Source organism: Idiotropiscis lumnitzeri, chromosome 3 (genome assembly GCF_059441095.1).
Source record: "Idiotropiscis lumnitzeri isolate Australia: NSW breed Sydney's pygmy pipehorse chromosome 3, RoL_Ilum_1.0, whole genome shotgun sequence".
Classification (NCBI taxonomy): domain Eukaryota; kingdom Metazoa; phylum Chordata; class Actinopteri; order Syngnathiformes; family Syngnathidae; genus Idiotropiscis; species Idiotropiscis lumnitzeri.
The window spans coordinates 10,898,990-10,918,697 of NC_142393.1; the positions used below are offsets into that span (position 1 = coordinate 10,898,990).

The 19,708-nt window shown below is 38.2% G+C and overlaps 1 protein-coding gene across 2 annotated transcripts in view; it reads left to right on the plus strand.

Moving 5' to 3' along the window:
* Window positions 1–384: 384 nt before the first annotated feature.
* LOC148339891 (paired box protein Pax-7-like) overlaps window positions 385–19,708 on the plus strand; it is a 31,253-nt gene continuing 11,929 nt past the window's right edge. Inside the window, exons 1-6 of one of the 2 annotated variants that reach the window (XM_088289297.1) lie at window positions 385–731; window positions 1,625–1,860; window positions 2,257–2,401; window positions 3,657–3,800; window positions 18,298–18,497; window positions 19,374–19,539. In XM_088289297.1, the coding sequence (XP_088145423.1) occupies window positions 647–731; window positions 1,625–1,860; window positions 2,257–2,401; window positions 3,657–3,800; window positions 18,298–18,497; window positions 19,374–19,539 (976 nt within the window). In that variant the 5' untranslated portion in view covers window positions 385–646. The remainder of the gene's footprint in view (window positions 732–1,624; window positions 1,861–2,256; window positions 2,402–3,656; window positions 3,801–18,297; window positions 18,498–19,373; window positions 19,540–19,708) is intronic. The other variant, XM_088289298.1, reaches the window with a different exon arrangement.

A 19,708-nucleotide genomic window follows, 5' to 3' on the forward strand; every position in this document is an offset into this window, starting at 1 on the left:
CTGTTTTTTATTGAGTTTAATTTGACAGTAGCCTTCAACTGGTTGTGGCAATAATCAGACTGAAGCAGCAATCTTTTTTTTTTTAATAAGAATTCAACTTGTTTACTACCAACCATACTGCTATACTGCCATACTAATGATAAATGAAATTATTTTGTGTTTTTTTTTTTTTTTTTGCACCCCGGAAACAGTACTGTACGTTAACTGCTAGAGCGACACGTTCCGACTTACGTAAAACGTCGTAGGCCGAGGACCCCCTGTAACGCATGCGAGACAGAATGAGAGAGGAGAGAGAGACCTCTTCCATCCCATTGGCTGCTGAAAGTTGTTGGGGCTTGTGTAGAAAAACAAGAGGCTATGAGGAACCTATCACTTGTCCCGACCTGCCCCCGCTTGCACATTTCCGCCAGATTGTCAAAGTCTTGCCGCCTTGACGCCGTGTCTGACACATGACGCAGTCCACGTGGGCCCACGCAGCTCCACAAGGCAACTTTCCACGCCCTTGAATGCCGCCGCATGCATTCTGCTTTCTTCAACACACTGGACCTCTCAAAGTGGCTGCCACCTTTTGTTTGGGGGGGGTCCAAGTTGTTTGTCAGATCCGCTGATTGTACGTCTTCCTTGTATATCAAACAAGTGGCCGACAATGACGACGTTACCAGGAACCGTGCCGCGGATGATGCGCCCGGCCTCTGGACAGAACTACCCAAGGACCGGCTTCCCTCTGGAAGGTACCCACTTTGGCAACGCTCGTTATTCATACAAGGAGAGATGAATTCTTCCGAAATAGAACCCTGTCAAGTGTAACATTTTTTTAAATTATAAAACACTAAACATTATATTTTGCCTTTACATATTTATAGATGAACACATTTTTAAATTGTCGTAGTGCAGAGAAGCAGTGTATCACGCACATGACCTTATTTTCCTTTCAACTAGCGATTACAATTGCGATAATAAACATTGGCAAATAAAATTAGCCTTTTTTTGTTTTTAAAACGCTCAGTGTTAATAATTGCTTTTGTTTGCATGGCTCATCTGGTAGTTTTGCAACAAATTAAAAAGCCTTTAACTATATCCGCGCATCCAATTAGTGAGCACATGAAGAAATTAAATCTTTAATTTAAAGATCATACCGGCTCACAGTTGGCTACATCATTTACAAAAAAAATCGATTTGACATTTTAATGCGTTTTATTATTGTAGAACTCAAATGGAAGTGTGCTATTACGCACACGTGTGGAATGAAAGTGCATTTTTAAAAAATATTTCCATGCATTAAAAAACGGAAAAATAAATACTAATAATCCCCAAATACAGTTATGTGGCTCCTATTTTAAAGTTTAAGCATTATAATTAAAAATATGAATGTAAATGCTTTTTGCATTGTTTGTTAAAAGGTTATAACGAAACGAAAACGAAAGTCAAAGAATACTGCTGTTTTAAATAACCATCCGATTTTGAAAGAATCGTAAAATAATGCGGGGTTTAGGCCTATTGAAGTAGGCCATCAAAAAATAACGGGGAAAAAAACGTGAAATCACCCCAAAATAGCAGTGAACTTGCCCTTTTACCATTTGGATAAAATCGACCAATTTCTCCCCTCCTTGCTGGTGGCCCACAGTGTCGACACCTTTAGGCCAAGGCCGGGTCAACCAGCTGGGGGGCGTCTTTATCAACGGTCGGCCCCTGCCCAACCATATCCGCCACAAGATCGTGGAGATGGCCCACCACGGGATCCGACCGTGCGTCATCTCCCGGCAACTGCGGGTCTCGCACGGCTGCGTGTCCAAGATCCTGTGCCGCTACCAAGAGACCGGCTCCATCCGTCCCGGGGCCATCGGAGGCAGCAAGCCCAGGGTGAGCCTTCCCACAGAAAACATTGCGCATTTGCAAAATGCGTTTGGATGCTAAAAGGCTGACGAGATTGAAAATGATGTGGAATTCGAAGTTGGAATTGGGTGAATACCGTCAGGAAATGTGCATGGAAGGTGATCACTTTACCGCCTCAATTTGTGAATTTCATTGTGAAAAATGTGGAATTTGGGGAATGTGGAAAATAGTCCCTAAAACGTTCTGAACGAAGTTTACCAGTTTAAAGATGTCGAACTTTTTTAAATGTCTCATTATCTTCAATTTTGTACGTGGTAGGTAGTGTGGAAAATTGGAATTTCCGGACGCAATCAAAGATGTGCAACATGCATGTGTAAATGATTGCAAGTGACGTGTCTGTGTGTCATCTGGGGCCCAATGCAGCAGGTCGCGACGCCCGACGTGGAGAAGAGGATCGAGCAGTACAAGAGCGACAGTCCGGGAATATTCAGCTGGGAGATCCGAGATAAACTACTCAAAGACGGCGTGTGCGACAGGAGCAGCGTCCCTTCAGGTGAGACACTCGCTGGTAAGATGCTTTCCCTTCTTTCCTTCCTTTTTTCGCTTGCTGTCCAAAACACCATTCACCGTTGTACGACCATATGATTTACCAAATTAATATTGATGTTCTTATTATTATTATAACGTGGCTTTCAATTAGCACAATTATTATCATAATTTCTTAATCAGTCTTCATCGACAAATTGCTATTAGTAGGTGCCAGTGTTATTTTTAGATAAGTAGTAATAGCATAACAAAGTATATTCATTTGTACTTTTTATTTTTTTTATATTCTAAGGTAAGGTCCACGAATGCTTTGTAATCTGCAAGCACACACACCCTCACGCGCGCACACGAATGGACAGGTTCATGTATAATGTATATGTTTGGACTGAGAGTTGACATACCTAAACATAATATAAAGTAATATAATGCTTGACTACTGCAAATATCCATTATAACAATATCGATTTTTGTAATAGGCTACTAATGCGCATGAAAAATTTGGAGGGATTATAATCAGTGATTCAATAGTTTTTCAAATGAGATAAAATAAATTGAATTACTACTGTGGCGACTACTATGCTGCGACGGTATTATTATAGTGCTACTACTACTACTACTACTACTACTACTAACTAACACTACTAACACGGTTACTACTACTTCTACTACTACTACTACTAATTAGGGCTGCATGATATTTGAAAAATCATGCAATATGCGATATGGGTGTTGAATATTGCTATATATATATATATATATATATATATATATATATATATATATAATTGCGGTATTTTACTTGTACTGGAATAAATTAGATTTTTATTACCTAATGAAAGAAACACATACACACACACACCCCCACACACACCCCCGCACACCCCCACACACATATATGCGTGTATGTGTGCGTATATGTGGGGAGGGTGTATAGTAAATTTAAAGTAAAGTCATCTTTAAAAACGTACAAGGGTATTTTATTGTTAATAATGCCCCGATAGATACTGTTCCCCAATTGGATGGTGAATGGTGATGTGCAATTAAGGTTGCATCTGATTGGTAAAAGTCAGATGAAATTCCATACGAAATTTTGTACCAATAAGCATATTGCACCGGCCATTATCCCGATGATTATATATATTTTTTGTACATTATTACTATCGCCAATAATAATAATAATAATAATAATAATAATAATAATAATAAAAATAATAATAATAATAATAACAATCAAATGGTAATTATTAATAATGATGCGTTGTTTTGGGGGGGCGCAGTGAGTTCCATCAGTCGAATCCTGAGGGCTCGTTTTGGTAAGAAGGACGACGACGACGAGGAGGAGGACGAGGATTGCTTTAAAAAGGACGAAGAGGAGGACAAGAAAACCAAGCACAGCATCGATGGCATCTTGAGAGACAAAGGTAGGCCACGGGGATTTCCCAACAAATTGGGCCTAAGTGGGGATCGTTTTGTCGCTGGGTTTCCCTCCAGAGGAGCCCCTCTTTATTCCTCATGTGTTATTGATGAAGTGTCAGGCCCACGGGGAGCAGCTTCCATGTGCCAGTCGATATCAATTAGATGCGCTGTCTTTGTGGACATGGCTTGGAATAACACAATGTAGCGTTCAAACAAACTACATTTTAACAAACAAAATGAGGGGAATATAGCTAATATTCTCTATCATGTCTGTAGGTGTACCGCATTTACATTAAAAGACAAACAAAAAATAAACAGAGCTACATCATTTAACCTTTTGAATTTTATGTATATACACGTAGTTCACATTATATAGAATAGCTTTTAGGGTTAAATAAAATAAATGAAATGAAATGAGCTGCACCGCTGCGTCTAATCTTCAGTCCTCATTTCAAGCGTCACAAAAGATGTTTAAAAGATGAGCCCGGTGTGTGTCTCTGTCATCTTCTAATCATTGGAAGATTTATAGGACTACAGCTGCTAATGAAACTGTTGTCTGCTGAATAGGCATCTGTGTTGGAGAGGGATGTAATAGCTCAAAGGCATAGTAAGAAATATATTTATCCCCTATCAGCCCTCACTCTTACACTTCCAGGCACATGTGCTCCCTTGCAGGGCTCCAAAGCAGATTAAATTGAGCTTTTATTTCTTTTCACTTTCATCTTTTTGGGCAGCTCACTTCATGGTGCCAAGCCTGCGGCGAAAAATTCATGAGGGTTTAAGGTTGCCTTCCGTGTGCTTTGGATTGCATTTTCAAATATTAATTCCATTTATTTCTCTGGTTTCTTCCTGTGGGAGGAGGGTGCATTTTAATGGCATGCATGCTGTTTACACACATTTGACAATAGACACACTCAAAATGATGATTCTGGGATAAGCATTCTATAGTTTTGCCTTTTAATCAGCCCCTCTTTTAAAAAAAATGACAAATGTTGGCTTTCGTTTGTTTTGGATTCCAAACATTAAAAATAATAATAATATAATAATATAATGCATTCATAAAAATCAAATCATCCCAAAAAATATTTTTAGTGATACTTTTAACATTCTAAAGTGTCATACACGTCTAAATGTAAGTGAACTACTATTACGTGTCAAAACAAGAAAACAGTATTTTTTTTAACATTTTTAATTGTCACACAAAGATGTACAAAGAGTCTGCGGTCTACTTGTTGTAATTGTAATTTAAAACCAAAGTTGCATTTTAAAATAAAAGACAAGTGAATAGTCTTCATTGGGCTGTGGGAGTAGGCGTATTAAATATTGATTGACATGGTAATAGGGTTAATAATGATATCTAAACATTGTTTGTGCACATCTTTTCATGTATTGCACTTTGTGATATATTTTTTGATCAGATTAACTCCTGGACCATTATTGCTGATCTTGAGAAACGAATAACAGGGAGGCTTATGTGGGGCCTTCCTGTGAAATTTTGGAGTAAGCAGTTGTGTTGGTTATTTGAACTGAACTCAAAGGTACATCAAGCAAGATGGTGGTCCATCTTTGTCATAGAAACGTGAATCAAATACACCCGGAGTAAATGCTTATTTCCCGGTGAGATTTTTTTTTTTTTTTTACATTTTGGTCCTTTCTGAATCATGCAACCTCATGAGTATTCAAAATGAGATGTTCCACTAGAATTAATGATTTTATTTACAGATACGTCACCAGAACTCAATCTTTAGGTGGGGAAATGAAATGCATGGGAGGAGCAATTATTTTTACCCTCCAACTGCATACGAATGTAACAATGCAAACACACCTACTCGCTTCAAACCTATATGCGGCATGAGAGGCTGTTGCTCATTAGAGGCCCATCAATCAAACAAAACGCCTTTGTTTCTTCCTATTTTTTAATGTGAGTGATAAATAACTCAACACGAGCATTTATTAACCCGACAATATAAACTGCGGTTGTAGGGGAGTTCTGTTACTTCTCCGCCGATTCAGGTACCAATGTGTTGACGGAAACTCCAAATCATTCCCAACAAATACAAAAGTTTGTCTTTGCTCGCTCTTGAGTGAAAAAGTGGAATTGTATAAATGCACTGTACAAGTCAAGGACCATTTACCATTCTCCAGTTTTGCCTCATTGTTTGAGTTATCCAGTACAATTAAAGATATTCCCACGTACACCGATTCGAGTCGTGAACACCGACTTTACTGAGGCCAGCGAGGCCTGCGGTTCTTTGGATGACTTTCTAGGTTGGTTTGTGACCTCCTGGATGAGTCGTCGTCCGACTCATGAAGTCATCTCTATTGGTCGGCCACTCCTGGAAGGTTTGCCACTGTTCCCAAATTTGTGAATAATGGCTCTGACAGTGGTTTGTTGGAGCCTCACAGGCTTGGAAATGGCTTTGGAATCTTTTCCAGACTGATTGATTTCAATCACTTTATTTCCCTGGAATTTCTTTGGATGGTGCCATAATGCATTTGTTGTTGAGATTTTGTAGCCTACTTCATTTTGTAGAAAAAATTAAATTTAAGTGATTTATTGATTCAACAAAGGTGTTGGTTGGGTGTTGCCTGTGAAATTGAACTTTAGCTTTTCCAAAACTGTCATGAGCCACAGTTGCTTGGTGATTTAGCAAAGGGGAGGAATTACTTCTTCACATAGGGCCAGACAGTTTGTGTTCTTTTCACCCCTTTGTAAATAAAATCATCAACCTGACACGACATTTCATAGATCCTTGTGTAGTTTTAGTGTGATATTAAAATTATTTTGATAAAATGAAACCTTTGTGAGTGATGAATATGCAAAAAACACAGAAATCAGGAAAGGGGCAAATACTTTTTCACAGCACTGTATGTTTCAGTGATGCATCGGACGCAGTGGGCTGGTGATTCACCTCACAGTTCTTGGGTTTATGCTTTGAATCTTGGCTTCAGGCTGGTCTTTGCATGTTCTCCCCGTGGAGCTTCCCACATTGCTTTTCTTTTTCTTTTTTGCTCATTTCCTCGCTTTATATTATTCCCATATTGCTTCAATGGGCATCTGCTTCTTTTTTGACAATTGTTGTTTGCGGTTCTAATAAAAAATATTATACAGTAAACCCACCTTTGTTGCAGGCACGCTAAATAGCAGATTTTTTTTTCTGGGCAGAATTGTGGTTGTGTTTTGTTTTGCTTCCTGTTTATTTTGGGTGTAATTCCAGTGTTGACCACTAGATGGTTAGAGTACATTTGACTAATAATGAAAAGAGGAAGTATTTTAGGTAACCTTAGTTTTTACTGTAGATTGATTAATGTCAATCCTGCTTTTTACTCCTACAGAAATGCATCTTTGAACATTTGTATTCATGTTTATTGTGAGATGATTAGTAAAGTTGGTTAAATTGGACAAAATGGGATTTTCTTGATAAACTAGACAGTTGACGTTATGGCAGACATTCTATGAGATGTTTATATCCCAGTTTGTATTTTAGATCCTTATTTTCTGTTTGTTATATGATATTTTAGGTGCACTTTTTAATTTCACTCTTTCTCACTTGCCGATAATATTTCAAGAAGTCATTAAATCCCCTGACTCAACACTTGTGGGAACTGAACACATAGTAGGGACGTTATCCATTGCTCTTGCGCTCTCTCAAAATATGTAAAAACAAAACAATTACAGTGTCATAAATGCTACATAAAGACATAGGTTGCATTCAAATAGGGCATTTCTATCTCACATTTTTCACTCATTGCCGGGGTGGTCTGGAAAATAATCCCCACGATAGATTGGTGGCGAGAGCATCAACACATCTCTTACTGATAAGAACAGCAATCGCCTGGTGTCTTGGGCTGAGTCGCAGACTGTATTTTCTTTTTTTTTAAAGGAATGTCCAGTCCAGTTCAGGCACATTCATCCATATCGGTCAGTGTGAGGCGGGCCTTAGGGTCAAGCAAGACTCTAAATTGTCCATCAAATGTGAATGTGAGCAATTGTTTGTTTGATTCAGTCCAGGATGTCTCTGCATCTCAACCAAAAGTTAGCTTGGGTTAGCGATGTTTCCTAACCCTAACCTCAATTAAAAATGCTCCAGAAGAGGGACCGATGAACGATGCCTCAATTCAATAAAATACGATAATTCAATAATTATTATACATATGTTTTTGTGTGTATGTACTTCATATTGTTTGTGTTGTGTCAGTGATCGTTTGGACTTGAGCGCACGACTACTTGAGCACGAAGGTAGAGACAAATGTGGTGGCTGTCGACAGTGAGAGTCTAAGGGCCGTTGTATTGCAGCTATTGATAGCACGTTTCCCCGGGCATCTGCGCTTCCTCCACTCCATATGCACTCTCTCGCAGCTATTCTTCTGGAGTGGAATTGTGGGGGAACCCAAATGTTGGCTGGAGATAACACAATCGTCACAGGCTCCATCCTGGGCTGTGCGTCAGTGTATTGAACTAGGATTAACCTCCCCTTTCCCCCCTTGCTGTCTCCCACCAAAGCAATATGGACATTTAAATAAACACACACACACGCGCGCGCGCGCCCAATGCTTTTTTTGCTTCCACAATTCTGAAGTGTATTTGGATTTTTTTTTTTTTTTCAAAAGAACAACCCACATTAGTTACATGTTAGACTTACAGCTACCTAACAAACAATTTATGAATGGAATTTCGTAATTTCATTAATGGTATCACAGCGGTGGAGACCTAATTCCGTTTTAAAAATAACTACAGAGAATTGTAAACATTGGGATCAAGTTCAATTGCCCTTGGGTCACGTTCAAGATCATTTCAAACAAGGTTCCCTATTTAGTACCTGCAAAATTATTTCCCCGTTGTCAGTAAAACTCATCAGTATTCTACTTGAGGTACTTCAGCAGACTTTGTTCCGTGTAAATTAAAAACCCTAATGGGTAAAAAAAAAAAAAATTTTTTGTACAACGAAGCACTGCAATGGAACAAGCTATAAAAGGAATCAAAAACAAGTTGTTCCTTTTAACTACTTCAAACATAGACCTTATACGTTGGCTACAAAAAATACATCAATACAGAACAGTAGTTATTTCGGTTTATTAAAATGATCTAATTTGCATATTTTTAATTTATTAAGTAAAGTGCCATTGTGTTGTTGCTTCCATTAAACCTGTTTTTGGTGTTTTATTTTTTTTTTAACTTGCGTACGTAGCTTTTGACTTGAATCGATGGAATGTTTTATATGCATTGCTCTTAACTACTCGATTCGCTGATGATGAAATATTGCCTTTTTCTGTTTTTGTTTCATGTCTTGCTGTGTGTTGAGGACCACAATGGAAATAAGCCTTTGGGCGTTATTATATTTTTATCCTTGGTGTTGCCTGACCGAGTGATGGAAAGTTTTAGTGTGCTGTGTTCTGTGCTGTCACCAAATAAATTTAAATCATACTGATGTTCGAAATTATGAGAAGGGACGCTATTTGGCATTTCGGTTTGGACAACATTGTTATCATTATCAAACAAAATCTCATGATATATTATTAATAGAATTGTAGCATTTTGTTTTTTACATTAAATAAAAAAAGAACCGTATACGTCAGGTTTGTCTCTGAATATTGCAGTGTCGTAACCCATTGGTATCAGTGAAAAAAAACATCATATCATGCATTCCATTTTTTTATTTTTGTTTTATATAATTAGATCTTTTGAGAACCTGCAAAACAACTGTGGGCAATAACCGAATTGAGTTACACATCAACAGTGATCAGCATTTGGCTGAGCCACTTGTTGACAATCTTTCCCTGTTGTCTTGATTTGGACTTATCTGGGATGTCTTTTAGAAAACAAATATTTATAAATGGGAGCCGCTGCGCTTGGAAGGGGAGACGAGGGGGCGTATAAGAGAATCCACTCCTGCAATGGGCTGTTCACAAGCCACCCCGTAATCCTCCTTTCATTTGGCCGACAAATGCCATGAATCTTGTCCGACGACCCGATGGGAGGCTGATCGGGCAACAAAAGGGGAGCCGTGAACAAAGAGCAAACAGGCAAAGTGGACTTGAGGGGTGTCACCAGCCTGGGGGATCCCATTAACAGCCTGCAGCACAATGGCAATGAGAGAAATCACACAACAATATAGCAAGACAAAGTGGATGAAAAGTGAACATTTTGCTGGGTCATTAATTGAGCCCTCGATGTTGCGTTGAACTCCCAGACTGCGCAGCTCAAGTGTGACTCGTCGCAGCTCTTTTTTTTTTTTTTTTGTATGAGTGTCTTCTCATATTTGGTCTACTACAGGAACATTGTTTCACATATCTGGACATATTCCCCCGCTCCTGAAAGTTAAACACTGGGTTTCGTTATTTAAAGGGGTTTTAATAGCGAACACTTCAAAGAGGCGACTTGACTTGAATGTCAGCTTCAAATGCTGCACAGAAGAATTCACTTTCATCCACTGAAATTACCTTCAGTGAGCCCGCTGGACAACATTCAGGGACATTTCTTTTCCTTCTTGTCTACTCTTTTGCGGTAGCTGCAGGATAGCAGATGTAAAATAGACTTCCTGGTGGAAAATTCATTTCAGTCTTTTCATCGTTGTCCGCTAAATTTATTTCCTATTTTTATGAAAAGGTTGCTACGCCGTGTCTTGAATTATTAATGCAAACGATCACTAGCTTTGTTGTTTTCGGATCTTTTTCCACAGCAGTCACGTTGGCGTACTCAAACAGTAAATAGGAGGACACATACCGTAAAATCCTTTAAATAATATGCACCCGTGTAAGCACCCTCCCCCTAAAATCAGCCTTAAAAAGCATTTTTTTCCTCCGTTTTGCTGGTATTCCTTCATATCAGAATATGTAGACGCTTTTCAAATTTTTAAAATCATGTTTTCAAAAATATGATTTTTGCACTGTATACACGTTTAGTAATTTTAGTAAGCTATTTTTGATTTTTTTTTACTACTCTTTTAAACCCCTTCACTCTGTTTGTAACTGCGTTCGAATGAAGTTTTTTTAATTACAGTATATCAGTGATTCTATTTATTCATTTATTTTTTTATGACTTTTATGTGCTGCCTAGGTAATGGTAAATGTCTAAACACAAATAACCTTTCGTTTCTTATAAAGCCCCTTCGATAATAACCTCCTCAATTTGAGATGTTTTTTTTTTTTTTGCATTTTTTTGTATGTTATTTACGGGATTTTATACCGTACTACTCGTAGCAGGGTTTCACCATACATCCCAAACTTTGGGGACGAGCTGACGGATGGGCCAACGAACAAGCAAATACTTTTTGGTGAAAAACTGGATAAAGGTGCAGATAAAGGGATTTATTTTAACTGTGTTAATCAACTGCCATGAAAATGGTCTGTTCTCTTTTTTTTCATAGAATGAAAATAAATTGACTTCGAGAATTTCAATAGAGTTGACAAGTCCATCAAATTTAGCGACTTTATGGGAAAATGAAAATGTATTTTTAATTTAATTTTACTGCTCATTACTGCACGATGGATGCAATGTGAGTCGTAAGCCTTAAAACTAAAACATTTTGATCGTACATTGTGAGATCTGACTTTTTGTGCAACCAAATCTAATGGGGCCGAATATGAAGGCTACTATAGTGTCCATATGAAGGACACCTTTTTGTAGGTGTGACCATCCCAACTTTTCGCGGCTTGTATTTTGTGTGCGCTTCAGCCATCGGGTGGGTTGCGGGCGGGGGTAGTTGATTCAAGAAAAGGAAACAATGTGAAGCAAATACTTGAGGCACGCAAGGCTGACAGTTTATAAAGTGGCAAGCATTGTGGCCCGAAGGCAGATGCATGAATACCTCTGAAAAGACTCCCTCACATTGACACGATTGAAGTAGACAACAGCAAAACGCTGAAAGGAAAGCTTAGACTGTGTGCTGCCAAGCTGATCAGCATTTCTAATGCTCCCACTTGGAATTAATGTACATCTGCAGTGGGAGGGCTCGCCGTGTCCACTCACTACTCTTTGCATTGTTTGCCTGGAAGTACACACAGCTCGGGCTTCCATTGCCACCGCGGGCAGCTCGTGGCTTGGTACAATTCGGAGAAAAGTAGAAACCACAAAGATAAAATTGGATTCACTTGAGCAAAGACTGTTGGAACAATGTGGGCTAATGTGATTGAAGAGATGAGAAACCCAAATCAATCTATGCAAGTTCATTTGATGGCACCTGTTGTGTGATAATAAAAAAATAATATCTAATTAAACATGCAATGATTAGTGTGAGAAGATGTAAGCGTTATAATAATGATCATCATAACACTTAACACAACCACCACAATAATGACAGCACAAAACAACCGCATAGCTTTGCGATTAAAAAAAAGTCAGTCTTGCTGAATGCTCGTAAAAAATACAAAACGCCACAGACGGGCTAACAAATAGCATCTGCCTTGTGGTGTTAAAAGCCTCTAACTAATCGAAATTTCAACAAAATTGGTGATGCAACACATGTAGGCAGACATTAATACTAATAAAGGAGCCGCAAAATGTCAATTGAGGGAGGGAAAAACTGGCAAAAATTATGTCATTCTTTACATTGTATTTTGTTATTCCTGTATTAGCTATACTATATTTACCAGTTCTATTTTCTTCATAAAAACAACAAAAAATGTGGCGGGGGATGCTGGGATGGATTACTCGTATGTCTATTCATTTCCAGCTGTCATCTGAATTCTGAAGTAGTACAACTGCATCATGGGAAATTCCCTCCAAAATCCACACTCACACATTTACACAAACACGCAGAGGACTTTCAGTATAATCTCGCTGGATTTTCAATTCTTTCATCAGTGGTTCTCAAAGTGTGGTGCGCGGCCTTTCTTTAGAAATACATTTGAGCGTACATTATACGAACAAATGAAAACATCTTCTCAAGCATTACCAAGAAAATGAAGTAAAGTTAAAGTTCAGTAGTATTTAACTTGAAAGTATAATACATTTATATTTATTCTTTAAAATAAGCTTGCTTTTACACTTTTAGGCACCATTTTTTAAACTATGTGTACTTATTATTTAAATTTTGTATAACTGCACTTTTTCTGTTTTCCTATATTTACGTGCAATGTTGCTCAAACTATGCATGTTGCGATGGTCGTCCAGGGTGTTCGCGTTTTGAGCCTTTTCTCTGTTATTCAGGTGTATAAGATGCCAGCTCATGTCATGACACGAACCAGAATACGTAGTCCGGGATGGATGTGTCGATGCTGAAATACTGAATTACCGTATATGTGAAATACTGTCCTCTACTCTCTGATCTTGAATAATTTTTCTCCTTTTCGGAAATACGCTCGTGACCTACCTATCAATCGCTAAGTGAGTCCACCCCAAAGCGTTTTAGCCAGCAGGCACATATCATTGAATTCTCAATTCCCGATCTCTCACAATGAAACGATTTTATTTCTCTTAAAAACGCTCCGCTATTGCTTCCTTTAAGCCCGCGGCAGTGTCAAGCATATCTTCGGCGGGCCTCTTCTTATCATATTTGCTCACAGCTCTAATACATATCACTGTTTATTAATAGTAACATTTTTTTTTTTTTTTTTGTTTACGGCTATTTTTTTTTATCTACTAAATAAAGACGTGAGCATGCAAGAGTCCAAGGAGGAAAGGAGATCAAGACTTTGCATTTACTAGCAGTTTGCTAAGACATAATGCCCACAACAAGCCAGCATCTTTGTGTGGGCCGGATTTAGTTCAATGCCACTTAAATATAATATAGACTATATCCTTAGTGCACATAGTTTGCCTTTACACACATCTTTTAAGGCAACTAGATGTGTTGTTGGTGCTGTTGTGTGAGTGAGGTTACAAAAGTTGTGATTTTCCAAATATTTTTCCACCCCACCAAGATAATTCAGAGCAAAGTTCCTAAATCTGCTGGCACGTATTAACTCATCACTGTAAATCTGCATAGTGCTGCTTGCTTACGATACACTTTTGCTTCATGTGTTGGGTCTAAAATTTAGACTCTAAATAGAGGCGCACTGCCACAAAGGCAGGAACAATGGTGAAGTGAAACAATGGGAGCGTCGTGGCGCAGGTTTTGTTGATGGTGAGACTTTTGTTGCCAAGTGGAGGGTTGCTTTGTCGGAATAAATTAGAACACTTGGGCCTCGTTTGAAAGCTTGAAAATTTGTAAGTCAAATCTCAAATATTGTGCAGCAAGAAAAAAAAAAAAATCAACGAACCTGAATTTTTGTAAGACAGATTGTTGTTTGTCACTCTGACGGAGCTAAAGAGTAAATGTATATATAGAGCAGGCGAAGGCAAATGACGGCCCGGGGGGCCACATGCGGCCCGTTAAACGTTTTAATCCGGCCCGCCAAAAAATTAAATGAATAAAGCTTGTTAATGTTGTACTTTCTAAATACTGTGGTTTTTTTCAAAGACATATATTGTTGTAATGCTTTTGTTCACTTTCATTTCAAATTAAATGTATTTTTTTTTTCTCCGATGAATTGAGGTTACCAAAACACTCCATCCATCTGCTCCTGGTCCGGCTTCTCTGTCAAATTTTAGAACCCATTGTGGCCAGCCAATCAAAAAGTTTGCCCACCCCTGATATAGAGGATGCAATAACGGCATCCATTAGGGTTGTGTTCTATACATGTGTGGCCTATTACAAAGCACAGAACCATATTTGAGTCAACATCCATTTGAGTCAATGCTCACACCTCACTATGTAAGTTCTCCAAGGCAATCAGTGAAAAAAAAAAAACAATAATAATAATGACTTCTTTGAATGGCCTTAATATCCATAGTTCCATGTTTGTGGGTGTTGATAGAGAGTCCACAATTTTCCTTCACTTGTCTCTGTCCATTGCAAAAAAAAAATAGTTTGCTAAACACCCTTCTAGCGCCTTGATGTTATCGAACCATTCTCTCATAGCTCTTCCACATTTGTTTCAACTTTTAATTGTGCCAAGGACCATTAATTTGATGAGTCTATGGTCTGGTATTCTGCAGATGTGATCAAAGTGTTTTCTCTGCATAACACTGAACTTATGTTCCGCTGCAATGTTCACTTTTGTCACACCTCATTGTTCAAAGAATTGTTTGATATTGGATGGACTATTGGTTATCGTTGGCTTCAAAATTCTGCCAATGCTGCGTGATTCGGACCTCAGTTTGGTCCTGTGGAGTATGAGTATGTAGATTCTCTCTGGGATTGTGTTGGTTTTCTCAAAGTAGTCCTGTCACATTCCAAAAAACAACAGTACATGTTAGTTTTGTTAAATACTATAAATTGTCCCTCGAGGCCCCGTTTTAATTTGCAGCACAAGTCAGTCCCCCCCCACACACCAGTTGTGTCAAGGTACAGGGGCTGCTTTTAAAAGTAAATAAATGAAATCAAATCCGAAAATCTGCCTGTGGCTGAATTATATCCACCAAAATCACATTACGCCACCTGTGCCACAACTTCGACCTGGTTTTAGAAATGGTTGCAAGTCTAGTCTACTTTCTGTCACCAACTCACTTTCCTTGGGACGAAAATGAAGATGTATCAGTTTCAGTGTCTACTCTTGTATTTTACAGCGTCCTGAAAGGCGCTTCCAAATCAAATTTTATTATTATTATTATTATTATTATTATTATTATTCTTATTAATACATAAAGCACATGTGCGCCTGTCTATGAAAATAGGGAATTATATGTGAATGTGATTGTGAATGCTTGTTTGTTTAGAGGTGCCCTCTGATTGGCTAGCAATCAGTCTAGGCTGCATAATTGTAATATTATAATAGCTAATAAATACAAACTAATTTAATTCCCCCAATTAGTTCAATGAAAAAAAAAACACTTTAACGGCCGTTCTCAATTGAAATGATGTCATATAAATGTTAAATTTTAATTGCATGTTCTTCATTGTCATTGCCTGACCCCATGCTTATGAAAGATTCCCTCGGGGCACTACTCAAGACTTTGCCGAGGTCTTGCTTGCTTGTGGCCTTGTGGCCTGACAACCCCCTGAGGTGCGTTTGCTATTTCTACTGAAAGCCTGGAGGACACTCATGGCTCTCTTTTTAAGTGAAGCAGTGGCAACTGACCCCTGAGACGTCTAAAGAGCCTCCAGGACCGTGACAGCTTGGCTCCACTTCATTATATCCCCATCTATTCACTGGATTCCTAACCAGTCTTGTCCTGGGTCTTCCAACAGAAACCCAAAGGTTTAGAAAAAGGCTGACTTGACATTTCATCTCCATATGTCGCAATTGCGGGTACATGTGATCTTACATAACCTTCTCTTGCATTTTGCCTTTTGGTTTTTATTAGTATGTGGAAATTGGTCCTTGGGGCAAAAAAGATTGGGCATCAGGATCAACTTTCTTTTGTGTTGCCGAGGAATTAAAAAAAAAAAAAAAAAAGACTCGCGCTTGAGGAATAAAATCAAAAATACAACCAAATGGTTTGTTTCGTGCTGTTAAGGTGAGACTCAGCATTGTTGCAGCGATTTATTGTGGTTACTGTTTTTGATTTATTAATGTATTCTTTTACCGGATTTTGATTTTTACTTTGTGTACGACACATTTTATCTAATGTGCTCAATGAAAAAAGTTAAGTCGAGAAAAATGCTATTATGTATCAAACTGCACATTAACAGCCACATTTTGACCATCTGCACAATTGAATCCTTTTCAACATAAGAGCTGTATCTAATATTCCTTGTGTGGCTTTTCAGAGATCACAACGATCAGTTTTAAATGCGAGGGACTAATCAATCAATCTTATATTTTCAAAATACCCAAAAGCAGCACCATAGATCTGTGGAGTCAAACTCAACAACGTACTTTGTTAAATATTGGACTTCTTTTTTTTTTCTTTTTTTTTTCAAGACAGCATCTTTTAGCCTTGCCATATTGGAAAAGATTAACAAAACAAAGCTGTTGCCACAGAGGAACAGAGGACTTTCTCTGTCTTAGTATTCATTCTGCGTCTCAATTACATAACCTCAAATTAATTTGGTGATGTTAACTCTAACAATAAAATTGAATTAATGTTATCATCATTAGTTAATCAGAGTGTTCCATTTTAGAAAAAAAAACAATGAATAAATGGTTTTGGCTGCAATTTGCAGCTCTAAATGAATTAGATGTGCTCTTCCCCCCCGCCCGATTTCAAGTTTTTGTCACTGCACACAAAGGCAGGGATTTGAATAAAATGAACGCTATACTAATCATATTCTCGCTGCGACAAGTCGGTGCGGTTGTTCGTACCATTGTTATTCTGCAGCAGCATATTTGCAACATGTGTGTGAAACGGCATAGCGCTTCCTAATAAGACCAATGAAAGGTTGAGCCTGTCTATCGGCTCTGAGCGTCGTTTTCACTCTAATCTCTGCTTCCTATTATAATTTGAAAAGAGGAGCCCTGCTCCCTCTTCTCCTTCCCCATCCACTAGGCTGTCAAACTTTATGCGAAGGAGCCGCAGCTTTTCTGCTCTAAGTGACAATAGATCATCCCAATGAATGATCTTCATTTTGTCAGCATTGCTGCTTAGAAACATTTCTGCGTGTCAAGGCAAAAAGGTACCAGGAAAACGATAGTGTTCTATTACTGACTTATGTGATTGGATGTTTATTATCATTATTATGATATTTATTATGGTTGTGATTATGATTAGTATGTTTTTTTTTTCCTGATAGTAGTGTGAAAGCACTTTTGGAATCATCACTTTTTTTTTTATACCTTTATACCATTTTTTTCTGAGATTTAGAGCAGGGTTATAAAAGTTTGGATTTTTTTTTTTAATTCAAGTTTGTGTTTCATTTGACTCTTGTGAGTTTTAAGAGTGGGTTTGTGGGGTTTAGTGGTTTGTAATTTTTCATAAATGTTTTTTTATTTTTTTAAATAGTTTTCTTTAGTTTATGTAAAAAATGTTACTATTAAATATTATTATTAAAGTATTAGTCGAGTGCAAGAAAGTGTGTGTAATACAGTATTTTTTTTAAACCATTTGAAGCACTTTAAGTTCCAAGGTGATGTATAATAAGTACTCTACAAATAAAGTTGATTGATTGATTCCAGCAGATTAACAGCAAACAATATCTTTTTTCAAATTTTTAATCGCCTAATCCACATTTTCAGATGTGTTTCACTATTGTATTATTTGCTTGAACCATGCGCACATTTCTCCACTCTGTTTCAAATTTATGTTCTTTTACTACATTAATTTTGGCAATATACTTCTGCACCTATACATCACATTGTCACTACCCCTGAATTTTTTTGATTCTACTCTAAATTAGACGCTCTACACTTTTGCCAAAAGTGAGATCAGCAAGAATGGGCTGAGGACAGAGCCTTGAGGAACACCAATTGAAACGTGGAATGGCTGGGATTTAGCAGTTTTAGGACGTATCTGAAACACCATTAAGGCTCTCAATTAGAATAATATAGAGCATGAAGCAAATATGAAGCCAAAAAATTAAAATTACCTCAGCTAATTTTCTCGCTCAGTGTTTTAAGCAATATTGTGAATTGATTGAACAGGCAGTCGAATGGATGAAGTGTCAGATGTGGAGTCGGAGCCTGATCTCCCCCTCAAGAGGAAACAGCGCAGGAGTCGCACCACGTTTACAGCCGAGCAGCTGGAAGAACTGGAGAAGGCTTTCGAAAGAACTCACTACCCCGATATTTACACCAGAGAAGAGCTGGCCCAGATGACTAAACTCACTGAGGCGCGAGTGCAGGTAATACAACACAGCGCAGACTTGTTTAAAGTCTTTGGCCAAGCATGAACTTCAGCCCCTTAGTTGCTCAATGTACGTGATACTGTACATGCTCATTAATTACACGTTACTGAAAACTCGAAATTGCTTAAGTAGTGAATGTGAAGTATGTTGTGTCTATACCAGGGCTCTCCAAGTCCATCCATCCAGTCCGTTGTATTTTTCCCTGCTACAACACACCTGATTCAAATGATCAGCTCAATCTATTTAGTGAGAGAACTTGTTTACTAACAGTCGGCTCTTGATAGTTGTGGGAATTGGAACCAGCCTGGCTCACAAATAGCAAAAATGTGTTAATACCCATTGAAATGCATTAAAAAAAATAATTATTAAACCCCAAGAATTCTCCCCAAAACGCTGAGAGACATTCAATATATGGTAAAAAGAGAGGGGTGATGTGGGAGTGGGTAATAATAATAATAATAATAATAATAATAATAATAATAATAATAAAATAGATTTGGAAGCACCTGAACTCCACAATTTAAAAAAAAAAAAACCTGACTGTAGGCTATATTCTGAGAAACCTTGGATTATTACCGATGGCAGCACAGAACGTCCCTGGAGTGAACGAGATTGTGTTTGCTGTAATGTCTTATTTTTTGTAATCTGAATAATTATGTCTTTAATCGATTGGCAAATTATGCTAAATATTTGCTGATCCGATCCAGCCAATAACATCTGTGTAAACTGTAGTCAAGGCAAAAATGGAGACCACTCCAAGGACAACCTTGGAAAGCATTTTTGTCCCGTCAGGGTCACGCAAATATTTTTGATTGGTTGGAAAGTATGCTCGGTGACACTGATCCTGTCCTGTTCTTATATGTTACCTCACAGGTGTGGTTCAGCAATCGCAGGGCCAGGTGGCGAAAACAAGCAGGTGCCAGTCAGCTAACAGCTTTCAACCATCTGTTGCCTAGCGGATTTCCCCCTACGGGAATGCCAACACTTCCGACATACCAACTGGCAGACTCCAGCTACCCAAGCAATATTTTGTCCCAAGGTAGAGCTGCACATTTTATCTTCTACGAATGTAAGGCTGATAAATTGTAGCGAATACTGACAGCCTTCCAAGGAAGGTGAACGAATTGGGTTTCCATATGTGTTTTGTGAGGGACTCAAGTACAACCCCTCCAAAATGTGGTTCATCCAGAAGAGGTGATTTTCAAACC